At 38.6% G+C, this 18,384-nt stretch overlaps 1 protein-coding gene across 1 annotated transcript in view; it reads right to left on the minus strand.

The window, feature by feature from the left end:
• Positions 1-18,384, minus strand: part of LOC103051238 (prolyl endopeptidase FAP) — a 57,984-nt gene that overhangs the window by 10,542 nt on the left and 29,058 nt on the right. Inside the window, exons 14-20 of the mRNA XM_007421524.4 lie at positions 18,274-18,344; positions 16,545-16,598; positions 15,931-16,055; positions 11,821-11,868; positions 9,901-9,999; positions 5,948-6,017; positions 4,816-5,010 (exon numbers count right to left, since the gene is read on the minus strand). Of these exons, the coding sequence (XP_007421586.1) occupies positions 4,816-5,010; positions 5,948-6,017; positions 9,901-9,999; positions 11,821-11,868; positions 15,931-16,055; positions 16,545-16,598; positions 18,274-18,344 (662 nt within the window). The remainder of the gene's footprint in view (positions 1-4,815; positions 5,011-5,947; positions 6,018-9,900; positions 10,000-11,820; positions 11,869-15,930; positions 16,056-16,544; positions 16,599-18,273; positions 18,345-18,384) is intronic.

The following is an 18,384-nucleotide window of genomic DNA, read 5'->3' on the forward strand; positions in this document are numbered from 1 at the left end:
GGCTATGATGCCTGATAGAACTTTCCATATTGTGGGGAGGCAGGTTACTGGCTGGTAGTTGGATGGTGCTGTTCCCTTGTGAGAGTCTTTCATGATCAGCACTGTCCTTCCTTGTGTTAGCCAATCTGGGTGGGAGCCTCCTGCTAGCAGCTGGTTCATTTGTGCTGCTGGGCATTCATGCACTGCTGTTAGTTTCTTTAGCCAGTAGGTGTGGATCATGTTTGGGCCAGGTGCTGTCCAGCTCTTCATGTTCTTTACCCGCTATTGGATGTCTGCTACTGTGATGATGACTGGTTCCTGTACTGGGACATTGTTGTGGTTTGCTTTCAGGTCCTGTAGCCACTCTGCACTGGTATCATACGTCTTCTCTTTCTCCTGTATATTCTTCCAGTACTGTTCAGTTTCTGCTGCTGGTGGCTCTGCTGTTACTGTGTGGTTGCACTGCAGTTGGGAGTACACCTTGGATGGTTCTTTGGAGAATAGAGCATTTACCTTCTTGGCCTCTGCTTCTCTAGTGTATCTCCTTAGCCTGGCAGCCAGTGCTGTGAGCCTTTGTTTAACAGTCTCTAGAGCTTCAGATGGAGTCAGGCCCTTGTATTTTTTCAGTAGCTGAGTCTTATCCTTAATCTCCACACTGTTCTGTAGTTCCACTAGCTGACTGACTTCTCTCCATGTTCCCTTGATCTTAGCCTCCAACCTCATTTTCCAGAGGGGGTATGTACTGATGTTCTTCTTGATTGTGCAGCCAAGCATTTCCAGGATTACAGCAGCTGTAGCATATACCAGTTCATTGGTTTGAGTTACGGTGGTAGTAGAGATTGTCTCTACTGGCATCTTCTAGCATACTATCTAATGGTAGTTCTCCACTGAGCCTTGGTAATCAGTCTCGAGGTAAGTAGTTTATCCATGATCTTATGCCTCATATCAGCTGCTGTGTTCTGTAATGGAGGGGGTGGCAGTGACATTCCAGCTTCAAGTGTTGGCTGCACATCCAGTTGTTCTTCCAGGTCTGCTTGAGTTCAGGTTGTAATGTGTAGTTGGTCTATCTCAAGTTGTAAGAGCAGCTTTCTCTTCACTATGTTGAAGTGTTGGGTAACTAATTGTTTCTCTGTTAGTGTGGATGTAGGTCTTCTGTCCATCCATAGTTTCCTCATACGTTTCATATATCCCCTCTCATTAGGTCTACTGTTGTAGTAGCAGTCCATTAATTCCAGGTTCTCTTGTCTTGTCAATGTATGGTTTGTTCCAGTAGCCCACTTATCGTCAGATTGTCCTGGTTCCCCAACATCTGATGCGGACCTTGTTAATCCAAGCGATGTCCAAGCTGGTGTGACTTTCTTAGTTCGTGTCATATTTGGGGTAGGCAGGTGAAGCATTAGGGGGTCTTTGTGCAAGGACCCCTACTGGTAAGGTAGGTACCAGCTGGGATTTGAACCCCTGTCTCCTGCATCAAAGGTGGTGCTCTAACCACTACACTATTCAGCCGCTATATATACAGTATATATATTATATGTATATGTATGTGTGTGTGTGTATGCATACATGCAGATATACAGCCTCCAAAGAGTCCTGTTTTATATTACAGCCCTGGGATTTCTTGGTGGTGTCTCATCCAGCCTCCTTATCCTATTTTCAAATCAAAATTCTACTTAAAACTGTGAAGCTCCAATGGACAGGGACTACTTTCCTCCATTCCAAACTAATCCAGCTTTTAGGTCTGAACATGAGGGATCCTTTTTGATGGATACGCCCAGCCTCCAGAACAACTTTTTCAGGTGGGTCTATTTAGTACCTTACTGAAGGTCTTTTAGAGACAAGGGACACCTGTTTTTATTACCTCTTTCTAACTTGCCAATTTGATGGACTTTTTTTCTTTTAGCTGTCTGTTTTGTAAGATTATTACATTACATTACATTATATTATAATAATTGTTACCTGCCCTGAGCCCCACTGTGTGAGTAGGTGACAGAAGTACTTAATAACACTTAGCTTTTGTTTTGCACTTTCACCTATCCAGAGTACTTTCTGTGCATTTTCAAGCTGTAATCTTCACCTACAACTTGTGAGCTAAATCAGGCATGTTGCAGAATTGAGACAAATGAATCTGAGGCTGAGGCAAAGTCATTTGTCTCAACCTCACTGTGTATCTGTGGGGGAAGCAGAATGTAAACTGAGGACTTTTAAACAATGATCAAACGTCTCCTACAAAAGCCCCTTTGCTTGGTATCCAGTTGACAGCAACAGATGGAATCTGGGCTTGGATATGGGAAATCCAAATTCAAATCTCAGCTTATGAATGGGCAGCCAATCTGCTCCCAGCTAGGCTACATCACAAGGCTTCATGAGGCTATCCCACAAAGTTGTAGCTCTAAGACCTATACTGCCTGAAGGTGCCTAGACAAGAGATTGAAGAAGCAAGACATTTAGCACCTTAATGAGAGCTAACATTCTTTGGGATCTTGCCAGTGAGCTGTAAAAATTCAGACTGTATTTCCCCCAAGCAGTCACAGGAAGAAAGGAAATCAGGCACTCAAGAAGGCTAGTTTTTCACATGTACTACACTTAAAACAAGAAGCAGGTTTATGGAAAGGTAAAGATAACTCCATTATTAGAAAGTCAAATTAATGAGGATCAACAGGGGAAATAGCAACAGAAAAGCAGAAGAGAAAATGACCAAAACATCAAGTAGGTGGAAGGTTCCTCCTGTTCATGATTAAGATAATACCTCACTTTTTGGTTGGTGTATTATTATTTATGTGCAATTAAAAACTAAAACAAAGCAAATGTCTCCTTTCAATCAATCTAGACACCATGTAATTTTCTTGGCAACAATGCAGAAATGTTCTCCCATTGTCTTTTTCCAATATATATATTGGAAATATCTATCTATCTAAATATCTATTGGAAAAAGACAATGGCAAATTTCCTATTTGACTCTACAGCCCTGGGATTTCTTGGTGAGGTCTCATCCAAGTATTAACTGGGCCTAACCCTGCTGAGCCAGAGGCATGCAAATGGTAAAGAAAACAAACAGGGACAGTTTAACATCATCATCCTCAATACATTTCTTCTGATGAGGAGATCACACAGAAATCACTGGCCTTATTTTTACAAATGATCAATTTCAGTAAGGTAGGATCATGATCACAGTCAGTGGAAATATTAATTCGGACTCCAGTGCTGTTGCCAAAGTATTTTCCCCCCAAAAGTCTTGGCTTTTGATAATATTATCTCTACTTTCAAGCTTCATACAGACAACTGTACAGATTGATTCCAACAATGGCAAAATGGAAGATAACAATGTTTTTGTATACTTTTTTGCCCAAAGTCCATCCAGTTTCTACAAACTTCCATGATGGGTTGCCATGCAACTTGATGATTCCTCACAATAGCTAGATGGAGACTTAGCCAGGGCTAGGGATCCCAAGGACTTCATTCAGACCACACATTGTACAGAGGGATATGATCGAGTAACATTTATCTTTTGATTTTTGCCCTTCTCTAAATTTTGGGGGAAACTTATGGATTCAAAAATACTAATGCAAATCTTTAAATAAAATGAGTACAAAACAATACAAGTAAGACATGTTTTTGCTGGTAAAAAACTGATAGTTACAGAAAGATGAAATGCACTTATGAATGAGTATATGTAAAACTAACCTAGATCACATCCATCATCCCAGTAACTTCAGTTTATTACTTTATGACACTAATTTAAAACTTTTATGGTTACTGTAAGGCAAACAATTCTGCTATTGTGTTGTACAAAAGAAAGTAAATGATAGCAAGGTGGAAGTCAAAATGGTAAATTATACCATTTACTCGATTTTTTTTCCTTTGCATTTAAACAGCAAGGAGGAAATGGAAGCGTCAGAAAGTAGAAATAGGATGAAAGAGATAAGAGATTTGTATAGTTGCGGGTACATGCAAGCAAGATGTAGAGGTGAGAAGCTCTAGGTTCTATTCTTAGTCCTGCTGTTCATTATTTGTCAAGCCATAATAATAATCCTTGCTCAGCTTAAAAAAGGTCAGTGCAAAAAATTACTTTCACATATATGAGGCATCACATTTATATCCTTCCTAACATATTCACAACTCTTTACCTCTTAACCACTGAAAGTGCTGACTTCTGAAACAAATCCACGGGCCCTTCCAAGAATTCCACCAAATCCTGAAGAATATGATAGTTTTTCTTCGGGATTTGGTGGAATTCTTGGAAGGGCCCGTGGATTTGTTTCAGAGGTAAAGAGGGATAGGTCAATAATATTCGGATGTGCAAGAAGAAATCATAATAAAAGTTCTGTGGCATCTTAAAGACTAGCATTTACTGCCACAAATTTACTTTTTCCCCCCCCTATACGTTCAATCATGTCTGATTCTCAGAGACTACCTGGACAAGTCCATGCACTTTTCTTGGCAAGGTTTTTCAGAAGTGGTTTGCCAGTGCCTCCTTTCTAGGGCTGAGGGAAAGTGACTGGCCCAAGGTCACCCAGCTGGCTTTATGCCTAAGGCGGGACTAGAACTCTCAGTCTCCTGGTTTCTAGCCTGGTGCCTTAACCACTACACCAAACTGGCTCTCAAGTTTACTTTAAGTTTTGCCAAATTCCCAAATCCAAATAGTGTTCTAGCATGACTGTTAGAAATATTCTCATATGTACTGAATTGATAGCAAATAGTACAATTATAACAATTTCATTAATGTATATTTCTTTAGAATCAAACATGATCAGCATTGAATAAATCTCAGGTGCTATACATGGTCTTACTCCTAGAAAGCCTATAATCTATGCTATAGAATTCTCTTCTTATTCTTACCTTACAGCTGAGATTTGATCTTCAACTTCATAAATCCCAAGTTTTCGATAGACTGCATGCAACATCTTATCACCTTGGAAAGCTGTTCCTCTACCATCCACAAGTGCCACCACAATTTCTTCTTTGCTTGCAAGATAGCTTATCCAGCTAATACTAAAGGTATGTTTCACATTTTGGCTACAAGGCCCTCCATACCTACAGGAAATATTACTAGAATTTAAAATATTCTACTTTATCATAAGACAGTAAAATGTTTAATGAATAGCATAAGAAAAATGGAATGATGAAAGGCTTCCTTGTTAGAATTTGGGAATTACCTTTAAGAGACAGGATGACATAGTGGTTAAAGTTTTGGACTATGATTGAGAAGACTACCTTCAGCCAAGGAAGCTCAGAGCTGTTATGGGAAAAACTGAAAGAAGGATACTATGCATGTTACCTCAAGCTCCTGGAGGAACACAGGTGGTGGTAGTAAGTATCAGCTGAAGGCAATAACTACTGCATTACTTTGAGCTATCCTGCTTGAGAAGGGTGACCTTACATGGAGTTTTTCCCGGAGATGTGGAGGATTTCACTTGGGTCCTTCTGCATATTCAGCATGCATTCTAATCCTGATATGCTGTAGCCAACTTTGCAAGTCACTCTTTTTAAAGCTTTAGATTTTAAAGATGTCATGCAGCCAGATTCCCCAGTCCTACTTGGTAGTCTAACAACCCTACTTTGGACCAGTTGCCATTTTCAAATATATAATACATTGTAACAATCACTTCCCTTCCATTTTATCACTTTATTGTTGTATTTGAGCTTGCTCCTGAGGCTGATGTCCATCCAGGTGTTTCCCTAATCTGTTGACTATCGCACACATGAAGAGTTCGCAGTTATAGAAATAGGTAGATTGGGTAGTAGTTTATAAGCTTTTGGGGGACTCTTTTTTTGAGGATATATGTTAAAATCCATGTTAGCTATTTTCTAGGTAAGATAATTGGTGATGTAACCTATTTTACAGCAGTACCATATATTGATGTACCAGCTATTGATGTCTTTGACGGTGTACACAAGGTGATTATTAACAAAGTGAGGTGTTTGTTTTTTTTTTTAGAAAGGGAGAACAACTGAAGAAAATGTTACATACACCTGTATAAGAAGAGGATACTTCTTGGATCTATCAAACTTTGGAGGTAGAAGCATCTTGTACCATAAAGCTAGAAAGAAAGAAAGAGAGAGAATGAATGAATACATGAATGTATAGCATAAGAAATGAATGTAATATTGGTCCTTCATCTAAGAATTATAGTTAGTTTAGGTAGGCTGTTAGGTTATATGATTATTTCAAGAGCAAAAAATAGAAGTATCTTAATTTAGGGAATTAGATATGGTGTCATTATTATTTGTAGGAGCAAAGCAGCAATTATTATTGTATTAGTATGACAATTATTTATAGTATTAGCAAATGATAGTAAAAACATTGTGTTTACTTTTATAAAAAAGTAGTACAGCCCTAGGAAAAAGGAACTGGCAAACCACTTCTGAAATCTTACCAATAAAACTGCATGGACCTATCCATGTAGTCCTCAGGAGTCAAGATTGACTTGAAGGACCATAGCAATCACAACAGTTACCAAAGGAGACAGGGAATGTATGCAGCTGAAATCTGATGCTACCCTTAAATAATATGTCCCTGCAATAATGTGCAAACACAGACTTTAAAATGTACTGCTGTGTGTGTCTTCATAAAGGCTACATAGGATATTGCTTGGGAGTAAAAACTTGGTGTGGTGGTATGATTTGTGTGTGTTGAAAGGTTAATAAAAATACAATCCACAGATACTAGCTTCAATTCATTTCATTACATTATTAGCTAATGTATGTAACTTGTTATGTCCCTGCCTTTATCTCCCCTTACATTAAAATCTCCATTTCTCATTAAAGTATCTGAGTTTAAGGCAGTTTTAGTGCTGGATTGATTATAACTCTATTTGAATATATATGAGTGGGTGGGAAAGTGTTCATATTTCATATATTTGCAAGCTGATGAGACAGGAAAAAACCTTCACCCATTTGCAATTACTAAATCTTGACTAGGACAAAAAGAAGAAACTAATGCCAAGTACATGAAGGAAGGATATTCTGGATAACACCTGATGCAAGCTTAGGCAGGCATTCGGTTAATTAGATAAGTTTTTTTTAAAAAAAAAACTAGGTTCCTGAGAATTTGATGGGGTTCCATGAGAGACTAAGGAAAAAAATAAAATCACTCAAAAGCAGCCAGGCACGTCCATGACAATTTCTCTATGGCACAGCACAAAGGGGAGGGCTTGTTAACTGACATTCAGAAGCCCCACCCCCAGGGGTATTTGTGCTTTTGATAACTCATCACTCTGTGTCTGAGGAGTGCTAGGAATTTATTTTTAATTTAAAAGGTTCTGCAGCCCAAAAAGATTTGAAAACCCCTGGACCATGGTATTCATTACATATAAGATTAAATGGATTATTGGAAACCAAGTGGTAGCTAGTCCCTACTAAAATGATAGTGACTAGATTCACACATCATGTTAAATCAGCATGGATTACTTAAGCATTTTAACTGAATAAACCTGAATTATATGAGTTTGTGCAATATACTAAGCAATTAATCATGGTTGAAAAACTATAGTAGCAGGTTCACACAATGTGCTATGCCAGAATTAAATAAATTAGATTATGGTTCAGTGCAATGTGCTATACAGCCAGCTTATGCATAGCTGTGACCACTGGAGGAAATATTATCTATATCTTCTGCACAAATGCCATCTGCTCATGGGATCTAAAACATTTGACGAAGGGGATAGGATAATGCTCAGAACAGTTCAAAGCTCCATCTGGTCCAATATCCTGTTTCACACAGTGGCCAATCAGATGCTTCTGAGAAACAATGAGAAACTAGTGAAGCTAGAGCTTTCTCTGATTGGTTGTTCCCAAGCAACTAGCATTCAAGGCAAGTGTGAGATTCCATCTTGCATCCTGACTATTAACCACTGAGAAACTTCTCTCTTATTCTATTTCCTTTAAAAGCATCCACTTGCTGATTGTCACCACAATTTAACTATGTCGTGTAAACAAGTTTTTCCCAATTCCATTTTTCTGCATATGAAAAACAAATTCTCCTTCAAGTTAAATTTGACTTCTGAGTCTGAATGCTCAGAGATGTTCAGCAACAATTCTCTCTTCCTTTTTCTCTAGAGGAGCCCAGTATGGATCAGCTCCTTTGAAACTTTTTGAAGCCAAGCTGCTGGCACAGCTCCTGTATAGAGCATAGTTAAATCAAGGTATCAACTATGAGAAACTGGAGAGAGTCCAACCTGGCTTCCTAAGAAAGGATTATTTCAGGTAGCAAAATGTGTGCTGTAAAATTGAAATGAGGGCATGGCTAGGTGTATTCAGATATTGGCTAAAGCTCATGTTCTGCCCCAAGGTCTGCTACATCTTATCCTGTCAGATAAATATTATTCTTCTTGGAAACTCCAATGGCAAATTATATAAATTGGGTTTCTCAAGTGAGAAGCTAATGCACCTGAGACAACGGTAGCTCTTAAACAAAGAATTCTTGACAAAAATGACAAACAGAATACACCAAGATGTCAGTTAGCGCTCAATTGGGGCACAGCAAATTTCATGTTAAACCACATTATATCTGGCCCAACTTATAAATAATAAATTTCAGATGGATTTTACACTATTGCAATTTAATATCTTACCATCAGCAGTGCTGGAGGACAAATACCACAAAATCCCCTATGCTTCATCTTGTAAAAATGGAAGCAACGAATCATGGGATCATGTTCTGTTTCACTGTAAGTTTTAGTAAGATACAGGTGGTCTTCCACCTCTCATTCAGCGACTGTTCAAATTTGCAATGGCGCTGAACAAATGATAGTTATGACTGGTCCTTGAAGTTCTGGCCATTGCAGTGCCCCCGCAGTCATATTATTGTGATCCAGCAGCTCAGCAACTGGCCCATATTTCTGACTGTTGCAGGGTTCAGCAGTCACGTGATTGCGATTTGTGACCTTCCTTGTTGGCTTCTCACAAGCAAAGTTAATGAGGAAGCTGGCAGAAGTTGGAAGTTGGGATCATGTGATGTCTTTGCTTAATGATGGTAACCAAGGGCTGCCAGAACTGCCATCGCTAAGCAGCACGGTCACGTGATGTCGAGCTTTGCGACTGCATCACTTAGCGACAGAAATTTTGGTCCCAGTTACCACCATTAAGCGAGGACTACCTGTATTCACAATGAGTTACTAACACTGCTTCTTAGCCCACTTCCAGGTTGGACAGAAGAATTCTATGTTCAACTTTCTTTGGCAGATTAAGATCCCAAGACAACATTTGTGGCTGCAAAGTTTGTGTAGTTGATAGCAAAGTAGACTAAACATGATTGCAGGCCTTTTTATCATGCGTGCCACATTGTATTTTGGATTACATACTGTATTTTCTTTTATGAAATATGTGGTTTATGATGCTTAACAAAGTTTAATTGACTGACTGACTCCTGAGAACTTCATAGATTTGTCCATGTAGTTTTCTTGGCAACTATATAGAATTAATTTGCCATTGCTGCATTTCAGGGTGTTTTTAAACTTGCCAGTTTGGCCTATGGATCTGGGATTCCCTATCCAAGTATTAACTGGGCCTGACACTGACTAGCTCCTGAGCTGGGACAAGATCAGCTAGGTGATGCTACCTGGTATGCTGAAAGAAAAACATTCTCCCTATTCACTTTCTTCAGATCAAACATAAAGTTACACCACTCTTAACATGTCCTTTACTTCATTTTATTCTAAGCCAAAGAGCCACGGGGGAATTGCTCCAGTCTCCTCCTCATTTGGTTGCACATCTCTGTGCCTTTATAAGCTATATGGTCTCTCTTTGGGAACAGACTATTAATATATAGGATTCCAGTAACTAATTTCTTAATACACTGCTGAAGAAAACACTTTTTCTTGATCTGAACTCAGATATCACACAGTAAGTTTTTAAATAGCAACTATTTAGTTCTTGTTCATACACTGAAAAATTAGGTGTGAAAAACAACCTAAATATACTTACTTATACCATCCACTTCAAGTTTGTTAATCTTCTGTATTGGTAAGCTGATTTTTTGCAGAGCAGACTCCAAATCTGCATTGTCTTCCAAGACTTTAATTTCTGTATATAAAAGTTTGGGATTAGCAATACATTTCTCATTGATTCTCTGTTCTTGAATTATTACACAGTTGGATTCTAATACAAGATTAAATGCCAAGTCTATTAAAGTTAAATGAATAAGTGAATTTCCTAAGTTTATAATTATGCAAATACAAAAAGCTTCATGATGTAATGAAAACAGAGTTCAGATTTTTCTAAGAAATATGGAAAAATGGGGGCAGCGGAAGTGAAGTTTCTTGGAATTAAGACAGACTTTTTTGCGGGAGGTAGATTCAATTTATTAAGTAATCTGAACATACTGTAAATAATGTAATATGTGACTAATTTCTTATACTCAAGTGTTTCGTTGACTGAAGGAAGTTCATGATAAAGTATTTATATCATGGTTTTGCTGTATGTGTATTTAACCTGAGAAGTAAACAAATAAATAACAAAGCCAATATTATAATAGTTAAACAGTGTTTCTGTCTTTTTCAGCTTTATGTGGCATTTAGGCAAACTGCTGATTAGGGATACCAAATGGTTTCTAACCTAAGTAGAGTCTTGTCTTTTCTTTCTTGCAAACAGGGAAATACCAGTCAGCTTTAGACAAAGGATAAACACATTTTATCCCTCTGGCCATCAAAATTGGTGATCTTTTCCCCACGTGCATTTAACCACAGCACAAATGTGCTCTGGCAATTTTTTTTTCATAGTGTCCCATGATGTTACCTTTATCTCTTCTCCAGCCTGAGTGAGTCATGAGTAAGTTGGTCTTTGCTATACTAGTGTTTAAGTAGGACTTTTCCCCTTACGCCCACAGCACCTAAAATTAGCCTCAAGGTGTATAAAACTGGTTAGGCTTTGACACCCATTACCTTGGAGGGAAATCAAGTGACTGGCAGTGACAGGGAACAAAAGGCAGAGAATAATTTTTTTAAAAAATAAATTATTTCAAGATTTATAAGGCTAGCCAACTCGAACAGTGTGACTCTGAGTGGTGAGAGGGACATTAGAGGGACCGGAAATAGAGACAGCAAATGTCATGCCTGCAGTTTTTGCTGCCTAAAGGATGGGTGGAGAGGACTTCAGCTCAGAAGCAGAGAAAGATTCTGAGACTGATAGGCAGCTTGCTCATTAAAAAAAAAAAAAAAAAAAGTGAGGTCACACCAGGACTTTGAAAGATAAGAGATAAAAAGGAGGAAGGCAGAGCTATATTTTTTTAAAATGCAGGACTGGTGACTATCCATTGATTTTTATTTTTTTTTTGCAATATATTCAACTAGCTAGACCAGATATTAGCTTGGGATATAACAAATGTGCATTGGAGATAGTATCATCTATGGATGCTTCAATGATCCTTTTGGATCTGAACTGGCTATTCTTTAAGTCAGTGGATGTTATACTGCTATAACAATCCCTCCCCTGCTGTGTTCGTTTGGCCCTAAACATAAGTCTGAAAAGGTACTCTTTTTATTTTCTGATTGCTCTAATATTAAAAATGAGTGATCTACCTTTTGGAAAATATTTTATGAAAATTTTATGTACAGAAAAGCTGAGTGAGAGTGATTTTGGGAAACATTTGGACAGAAATGATCAAAAGGATTTCTAGGTAAAATCTGAAATTCTTTTTACTTCTTATGTATTGCCTGATCTCTGGGTACATATACTTGGATGTAAATTCCACCAATTTCAGGAGCACATATTCTTACTTAAGCGTGCACAAGGTATATTTAGACATCCATCCCAGTGATTGTAAATAGACTTATTCCTACAAAAGTGCACACAGAATTTCATACTTATGCTATCATTAAGCAAACAAGCATGCATCATAAAAGGTACCTTTGTTATGTCTGTTATCATATATAGTAGAAATGGGGATGCCTGGGCCTGTAGTAATAATTAGAATAAAAAGATAATCTACATTAAACAAAATATCTGAAACATATAATTTTCGGTAGTCCTGCAGTTTTCATGAGTAGATTTGGGAAGATGCACTCAAATGGCTACAGAGGGAAGGCGGGGAAGAGGAGAAGGTGTAGTTGTTTGAGCAAATGTATTCTAATTTCTACATGTCTTACTCTTCTAATAGGTTTAGCCTGGCCCAGAATAATAGTAGAAGACAGAAGGGACTATACTGAGCTATTATAAATCATGTAGCTATTTTGCAGCCAGGTTGTTGTCCAAGTATATAGCTTTGTCTACAGCTTAAATGTTTGTTCCTTTCAGACCAGAAGCCAAAAAACTTTGCTTCTTTCTCCATACTCCTGTGTTTCCAGCACAAAAGGCCACGACGGGAAAATGATGAAACATGTATCATAACATCACAGCACAGATGCAAGTATGTAAGTCATGTGGTTTGTCTCATGACACACATTTAACCATTTGCCTCCTTTTGCCCCTTGCAGATGCCCTAATATTTCCATGATCCTGCTTCCTTCTCCATTCCAGCTATCATCTATCTATCTATCTATCTATCTATCTATCTATCTATCTATCTATCTATCTATCTATCTATCTATCTATCTATCGTATTGCTATGCTGCCACAAAAGAAAAAAAATACCTTCAGGATGTGCTGGCGAAAGTTATTCAAGCCCTCATCATTCTGCAGATGGATTGTTAAATGTGCCCTACTTGACGCTCTTTAGGAGCTAAACGCAACAGGGATCCAACCCACAAATGTCTGAATTCATATTATAGAGAACAGTGTCCAGTTCCTTGGATTCCACAGGTACAAGAGAATCCCTGATAATATTGCATGCTGTAAGATGCAGTAAAACCTGAAAAGTAATGTCACTTTGCTGCTCTTACTGCCATGGTTTAGGCCTTACATTGGGCTTATACCCATGTTCAGAAATGTTCATTTTTTTTCTGCTACTGATGCTGTAGATGTCTCTATTGTTGCTTCATTCCTAAAGGTCCTCCATGAATCATGAGGCACCAAGGATTGCTGCACAGAAAGGGGCCACTTGGGGAAAATCTCTTCTTGAAAGCATTGTGGAACTGCTTGCCTAGTGGCTAAGAAATTCCCCAAGAGCTTTCTGAAAATCCATAGGACTCTTGGGGCAGACCATTCTAATTGGTCCTCTCTCCCTGCAGAGATTAGTAATGGTGGCAAGCTTCAGCATGACCAGGCAGTAAATCATCCATGACAAAAATCCCACAGAAATGTCTTCCACATTCAATTCACAGATTACTTCAAGGTAAAAACTAGGTCTAGGATATGTCTGTTGGTATGAGTCAGGAGATGTCCTGGGACAAGCCTATTAAATCCTGAACCACTCCTGACCTGGCCTGAAATGCATGGAGATTGAAATCCCCCAAGATCATACACCTGGGAGACTCAACCACCAGTTTGGAGAATATTGTGAGTAGCTCAAAAGGAATGCTGCTAACTTGTCCTTAATGCCCAGCTTCAAATACATGAGGAGCAGGGCATCTTGTCACTTCCAAGGTTTTCCTCAATAAGGAGGTCTTATTACAGAGACAGCTGGCATTTTTAGTAGCAGCTAGAGACCAAGGCTTCCAGCATTTTGGCATCAAGGCTCACAGGTCATGGGGTTAGGGCCAGAAGTGAAGACTTGCACCAAAATACCCATCTCTCTTCTCCTGCAACATCCATACCCAAAACCTCCCATCATATCTCTTTTCCCATCAATGTGTAAATCTACACCCCACCACTCTATGTGATTACCTGGTTACCCAGTCAGTTGTCACTATAACCAGACCCATACACAAACAGTTCCTTTTTCCTATTTGTAGTGGGAAATGTAATTCTCTCTGTGTGTTTGGGGTGGCATCTGTAGCAAGAAATGTCTATATGCGTGTGTTTGTGTGTACACCAGCAATGCTGCTGAGAATAATCCAAAATATTAACCTTTACATACTATACAGTTCTCTTCACTCTCCCAGATGCTTAGCTAATGGTTACATAACTTGAGCACAGAATTAACCATGCACAACAGAATCTGGATAAGTTGTCTTAACTCATTTCTCAAGGTAAGCACATTCCCTGTGTGACGCATCCTTGGCTCAGATGAATGATGGAAGTTATTATTTAGTTATGTTTGCATTTTTGCTAGTGATATAGTCATTATTTGCATGCTTGAATACTTGTATAAATCATAAATAGAAATGAGAAAAACAGTACAGTAACTGTATTGTCGAAGGCTTTCACGGCCAGAATACGATGGGTTATGTGGGTCTTCCGTGGCCGTGTTCTGGAAGTTTTGTTTCCTAACGTTTCACCAGCATCTGTGACTGGCAGCTGAACATGCTCTCAAGCACACTGGACACAAAATTCTATTTGAAAACACAGAGATACTGGACAACACCAACAGCCACTATACCAGGCTATACCGGGAAGCCATTGAGATTCACAAACACCAGCACAGCTTCAATAAAAAAGAGGAGAGTCTAAAAATCAACAAAACCTGGCTACCAATCCTGAAAAATACAGCCTGCAAAAGGTCAACCAACTCAGCTCAACCACCAGGACATGCGAACAGTTCACACAATGAACTTGCTAATCACCCCCAGCAGCCCCTCGTTAATAATTCAATAGAATAAAAAACCCTGCCTAATCCCCAGGAAGATACACACAGATTCTGACACCAAAACAAGCAGCCACTCAGTAACCCAACCCCCCACCCCCAATCCCCCCTCAGATCTCTATAAATACCCACAAAAGGGTCACCTCATCCTGGGCACAGAGAGAACTGCTCCTGTCTGTGCTGCTGTTCTCTGAAGATGCCAGTCACAGATGCTGGCGAAACGTTAGGAAACAAAACTTCCAGAACACGGCCACACAGCCCGGAAGACCCACACCAGCCATAGTACAGTAACTATTTTCTCCCTAATATGATCCTAGGAAAATGTACATTGCTATCCAAATGGCAGTTTTATTCATTCATATAATGTACCAATATGTATATGCCCAGATTTCTCTCTTTACATCTGATCTTCGTAATGCATTTTATAATCTATTTTATTTTTACTTTGGTTCGGATTTTAAATTCCCTAACAAGCAAAAAAAACCCTACTTCTTTGAGCTTATTTTAGAAATGCATCTAACATAGAGCATCTTGTCTGACAAAGCCTTTCTTGATTCCATAAAGTCAAAGCTCAACTGCAGACCCCTTGCACAGGGTGAAGAAAGTCCTAGGTTCAGTCTCTAGGAGTTCCAGAGCAGGGGAGAAAAGTTCCTGTCTGAAACCATGGATAGATGCTGCCTCTCATTTTCAGCAATCCGTGTTTGATGGTTCCACATTCTGACGGCATAAGCCAGCTTCCTATATTCCCAAACCTGTCCATATTGGCTTTAAACTCTCCCATGCCAAGACCTACTCATTCATGTAATCAATGGCTGTGGCCTTAATTTGTGTTAGCAGTTTGTTTCAAAGGGTGAATAATAATGCTGCCAGGTCATACTTTCAGGGTCTTTGCCATTTCATGACTAGAAAGTGACATACTGTAGATGATTTATAACCTTTAAAGGTGACATCCTAATTTTCCAAATGATTATTTAGATTATACATTAAATTACCTTTATAATAGAAAACTGAAGGACATTATTTTATAAAGGAAGTATGTATATATGCATGATTAGTTCTCTACTCACCAGGCCCAATCCAGAAAGGGAATCCGAGTCCAGATACAGGATTCCAAACATTAGAACCATCTATCAGGAAGGGGGGAAACTGTTCTCTGGTGAAAAGCCCATAGTAAACAATCCCCCCCCCCCGCCCCCAGCAGCTACTGTAACTTCTGGATGGTGCTCTCTGTATCCACATATGTAAGTACCATGATATTCACTGGGGCCTACTCACAGATAAGTGTACCTAACATTGTATGCATACATTTACTGGTATTAAGGTGCTCTGAAGTAGAAGTAGTGAATTGTGACTTGAGATAACCATTGGGATTTTATTTACCCACAAATTTGACATACCATAACAGATTAATGCATAATAGTTGGCATTATCATTGAATCTTGCTGCATAATACTGGCATCTCTCTTTTCTTAAATTGCAAGTAATGCACTGCTTTGTTACAGGATTTCTTCCAATGCTAATTCTGTAAAAGAGGCAGATTTAGAAAAAAAAAATTAAGTCTATATCTGGAAAGATCTTCCCAGTCTCAGATTTCTCCAATGTTTCCTTACTATAGGGGGTGTGGAGTTTGGATATGATGTTCATGAAGTACTTTTCATATGGACTAGCATGTTGAAAGCTTTTTTTTTTTTTTTTAACCAAAATATAACCACTTTATGTGGAGTATTGGCCAGAATGCTTCCAATATGTCCAACACTACTATACTGGATCCAACTTAATACTCTTTATGTATATGGAAAATGGGATAGTGATTATTCCTTGGAATCTGTGGCCCAAAGTAACTATAATTCTGATGATGAAGTTGAATGGTACTCACTAACAGGATTTATTTATGTTGCCAAGAAGACTACTAGGAGTTGAGGCTAACTTGAGACACTCTTTACCTTTTTTACATTTAATGGTAAGATTTAATAGTAAGGCTTCTATTGCAGAAATTTTGATGGTAACTTACTTGTAAATGTTTCTTCTTCCTGGGTAACCTTCAAATTCATTGCTTGAATAAAATCTGGAAGGCAACATCCATTAGCAAATAAACTATGCTTTCACTGAGGAACAAAAGTATGTTACTTATTATGAAGGATTCTGTAAGAAAATGCTCAAACAGCATGATATGTTCCTGTTCAAAATTCCAGCCAGCCAGGAAGTTCCCCTTCTTCCTAGGTTCTTGTCTTTCCCCAAAGAATTAGCCTTCTATGCCTACTAAGGTTTGTTTTCACTTCCCTGCCCAGTTCTTCTGTTTTCCTGTAAACCTTTGGATTTGCCAGCGCTTTGAAGTAGACCAGGTAAGGAAACAGACATCATAAGAACAAGGATGCAATAACAGAATTTTGAAAGCCTGATGGAGATTCTCTGTCTTTCCCCTCTGATATCAAAAAGAATCAAGGTAGGGCAATCTTGAGTTTCTTTCTCACTCCTTCCTCCCATTCAGGCTAAGCTTAACTAACAGCTATTGAATTCCTTCTTCAAGGCTATCTCCATATTCCCCTACAGGATTCCCTGAAGCTGCTACCTTCATCTTTTTGTGTGGGTGGCACCTTTTGGCTATAAACATTTTATTAGGTCATTGGAGAAATGGACAATGGAATTCTTAGAAACCCCAGAAACCTTAGCATGTAGCAGCATGTTGGCTGCCTGCTGTCCTTGGAACCTGTATCTTTTTGTTTTTTGACTCTGCTACAGAGGGGGAAACACAATGCAGGATTTTTTTCAATGTTCACTGAGAAAGAAGGGCTTGCAAAATCTCTCTCTCCTAGTATATCCACCTTTGCATGTCTTATATGTATGCATGTTTCGCTTTAAGGAAGATAATTGGATAATTTAAAACTCCTGAAGTTATGAGTTCATGTTATTGAAGAATTCAATACACATCTATTCAAAAATAAATTTTACTATATTATCTTGGACATATACACATACACAAACACCTGTATTCTGAATTCCTATTCATTCAGAGACTGACTTAGGTTCCTATATTGCCTTAGACCATGGCTTGATATTTTGAATAAGCCAAGATTGGCTGAATTCATATATCTTGTTAAGCCAAAAGCCAAGGCTAAGATCAAACCTTAAAGTAACTGAGGTCTCTCTGCCTTAGTTTTTAACCAGATCAATACGTGAGCACCTGATGGTATGGAGCTCCAAGTCCTTCTCCCAAACTCTTGTGCTCTGCAAAACTGATTATAAAAAAAAAAAAAATCCATGATAGTGCCAAGAGGAGGAAGAACAGGCTGAGTTTCATTCAATAAAAATGATAAATTTGATTGTTTCTTCTGTAAGGGCCTTTGTGTGCAAAAGCTTACCAACAGATTGGAATCTGCTATTATGCCCAAATATGTAAATGATGCAGGGCATAGTAATACAATATATAATTGTGATTATATTCTTGATTAAGATGATGTTAATGTTTCTAGTCATGTCCAATGTTCATGACTGGATGCACAAGATAAGGGAGGGGGAAATTCTTTTGTCTTTACTCTGCAGGCTAAATCCAACATCAAGGCCTTTCCAGGCCATAGCTGTTTAGGGGAATCCATTGTATCTTGTCATCTGGAAAGACTCTCAAAGACCTTTAAAAATGGGGTTCAGCTGCAAGGCTAATGGAAAAATCATTCTTGCATTCTTGTATATAATTTCCATTGACAGGCGACATAAGCAACATACCAAGCATGTGGGATACTTACATTGCATCATCTGTTACTCTATAAATATAGATGGCCTCCCACTCTCCACTAGTGATCTGGATTGCTTTTTCCTACAAAAACAATACATTTAAAGTCAGGTGCTTTGTTCCA

This window comes from Python bivittatus, unplaced genomic scaffold, assembly GCF_059951505.1.
Source record: "Python bivittatus isolate LINGU-HERP-01145 unplaced genomic scaffold, Pbiv_v1 ctg000480_np1212, whole genome shotgun sequence".
Classification (NCBI taxonomy): Eukaryota; Metazoa; Chordata; class Lepidosauria; order Squamata; family Pythonidae; genus Python; species Python bivittatus.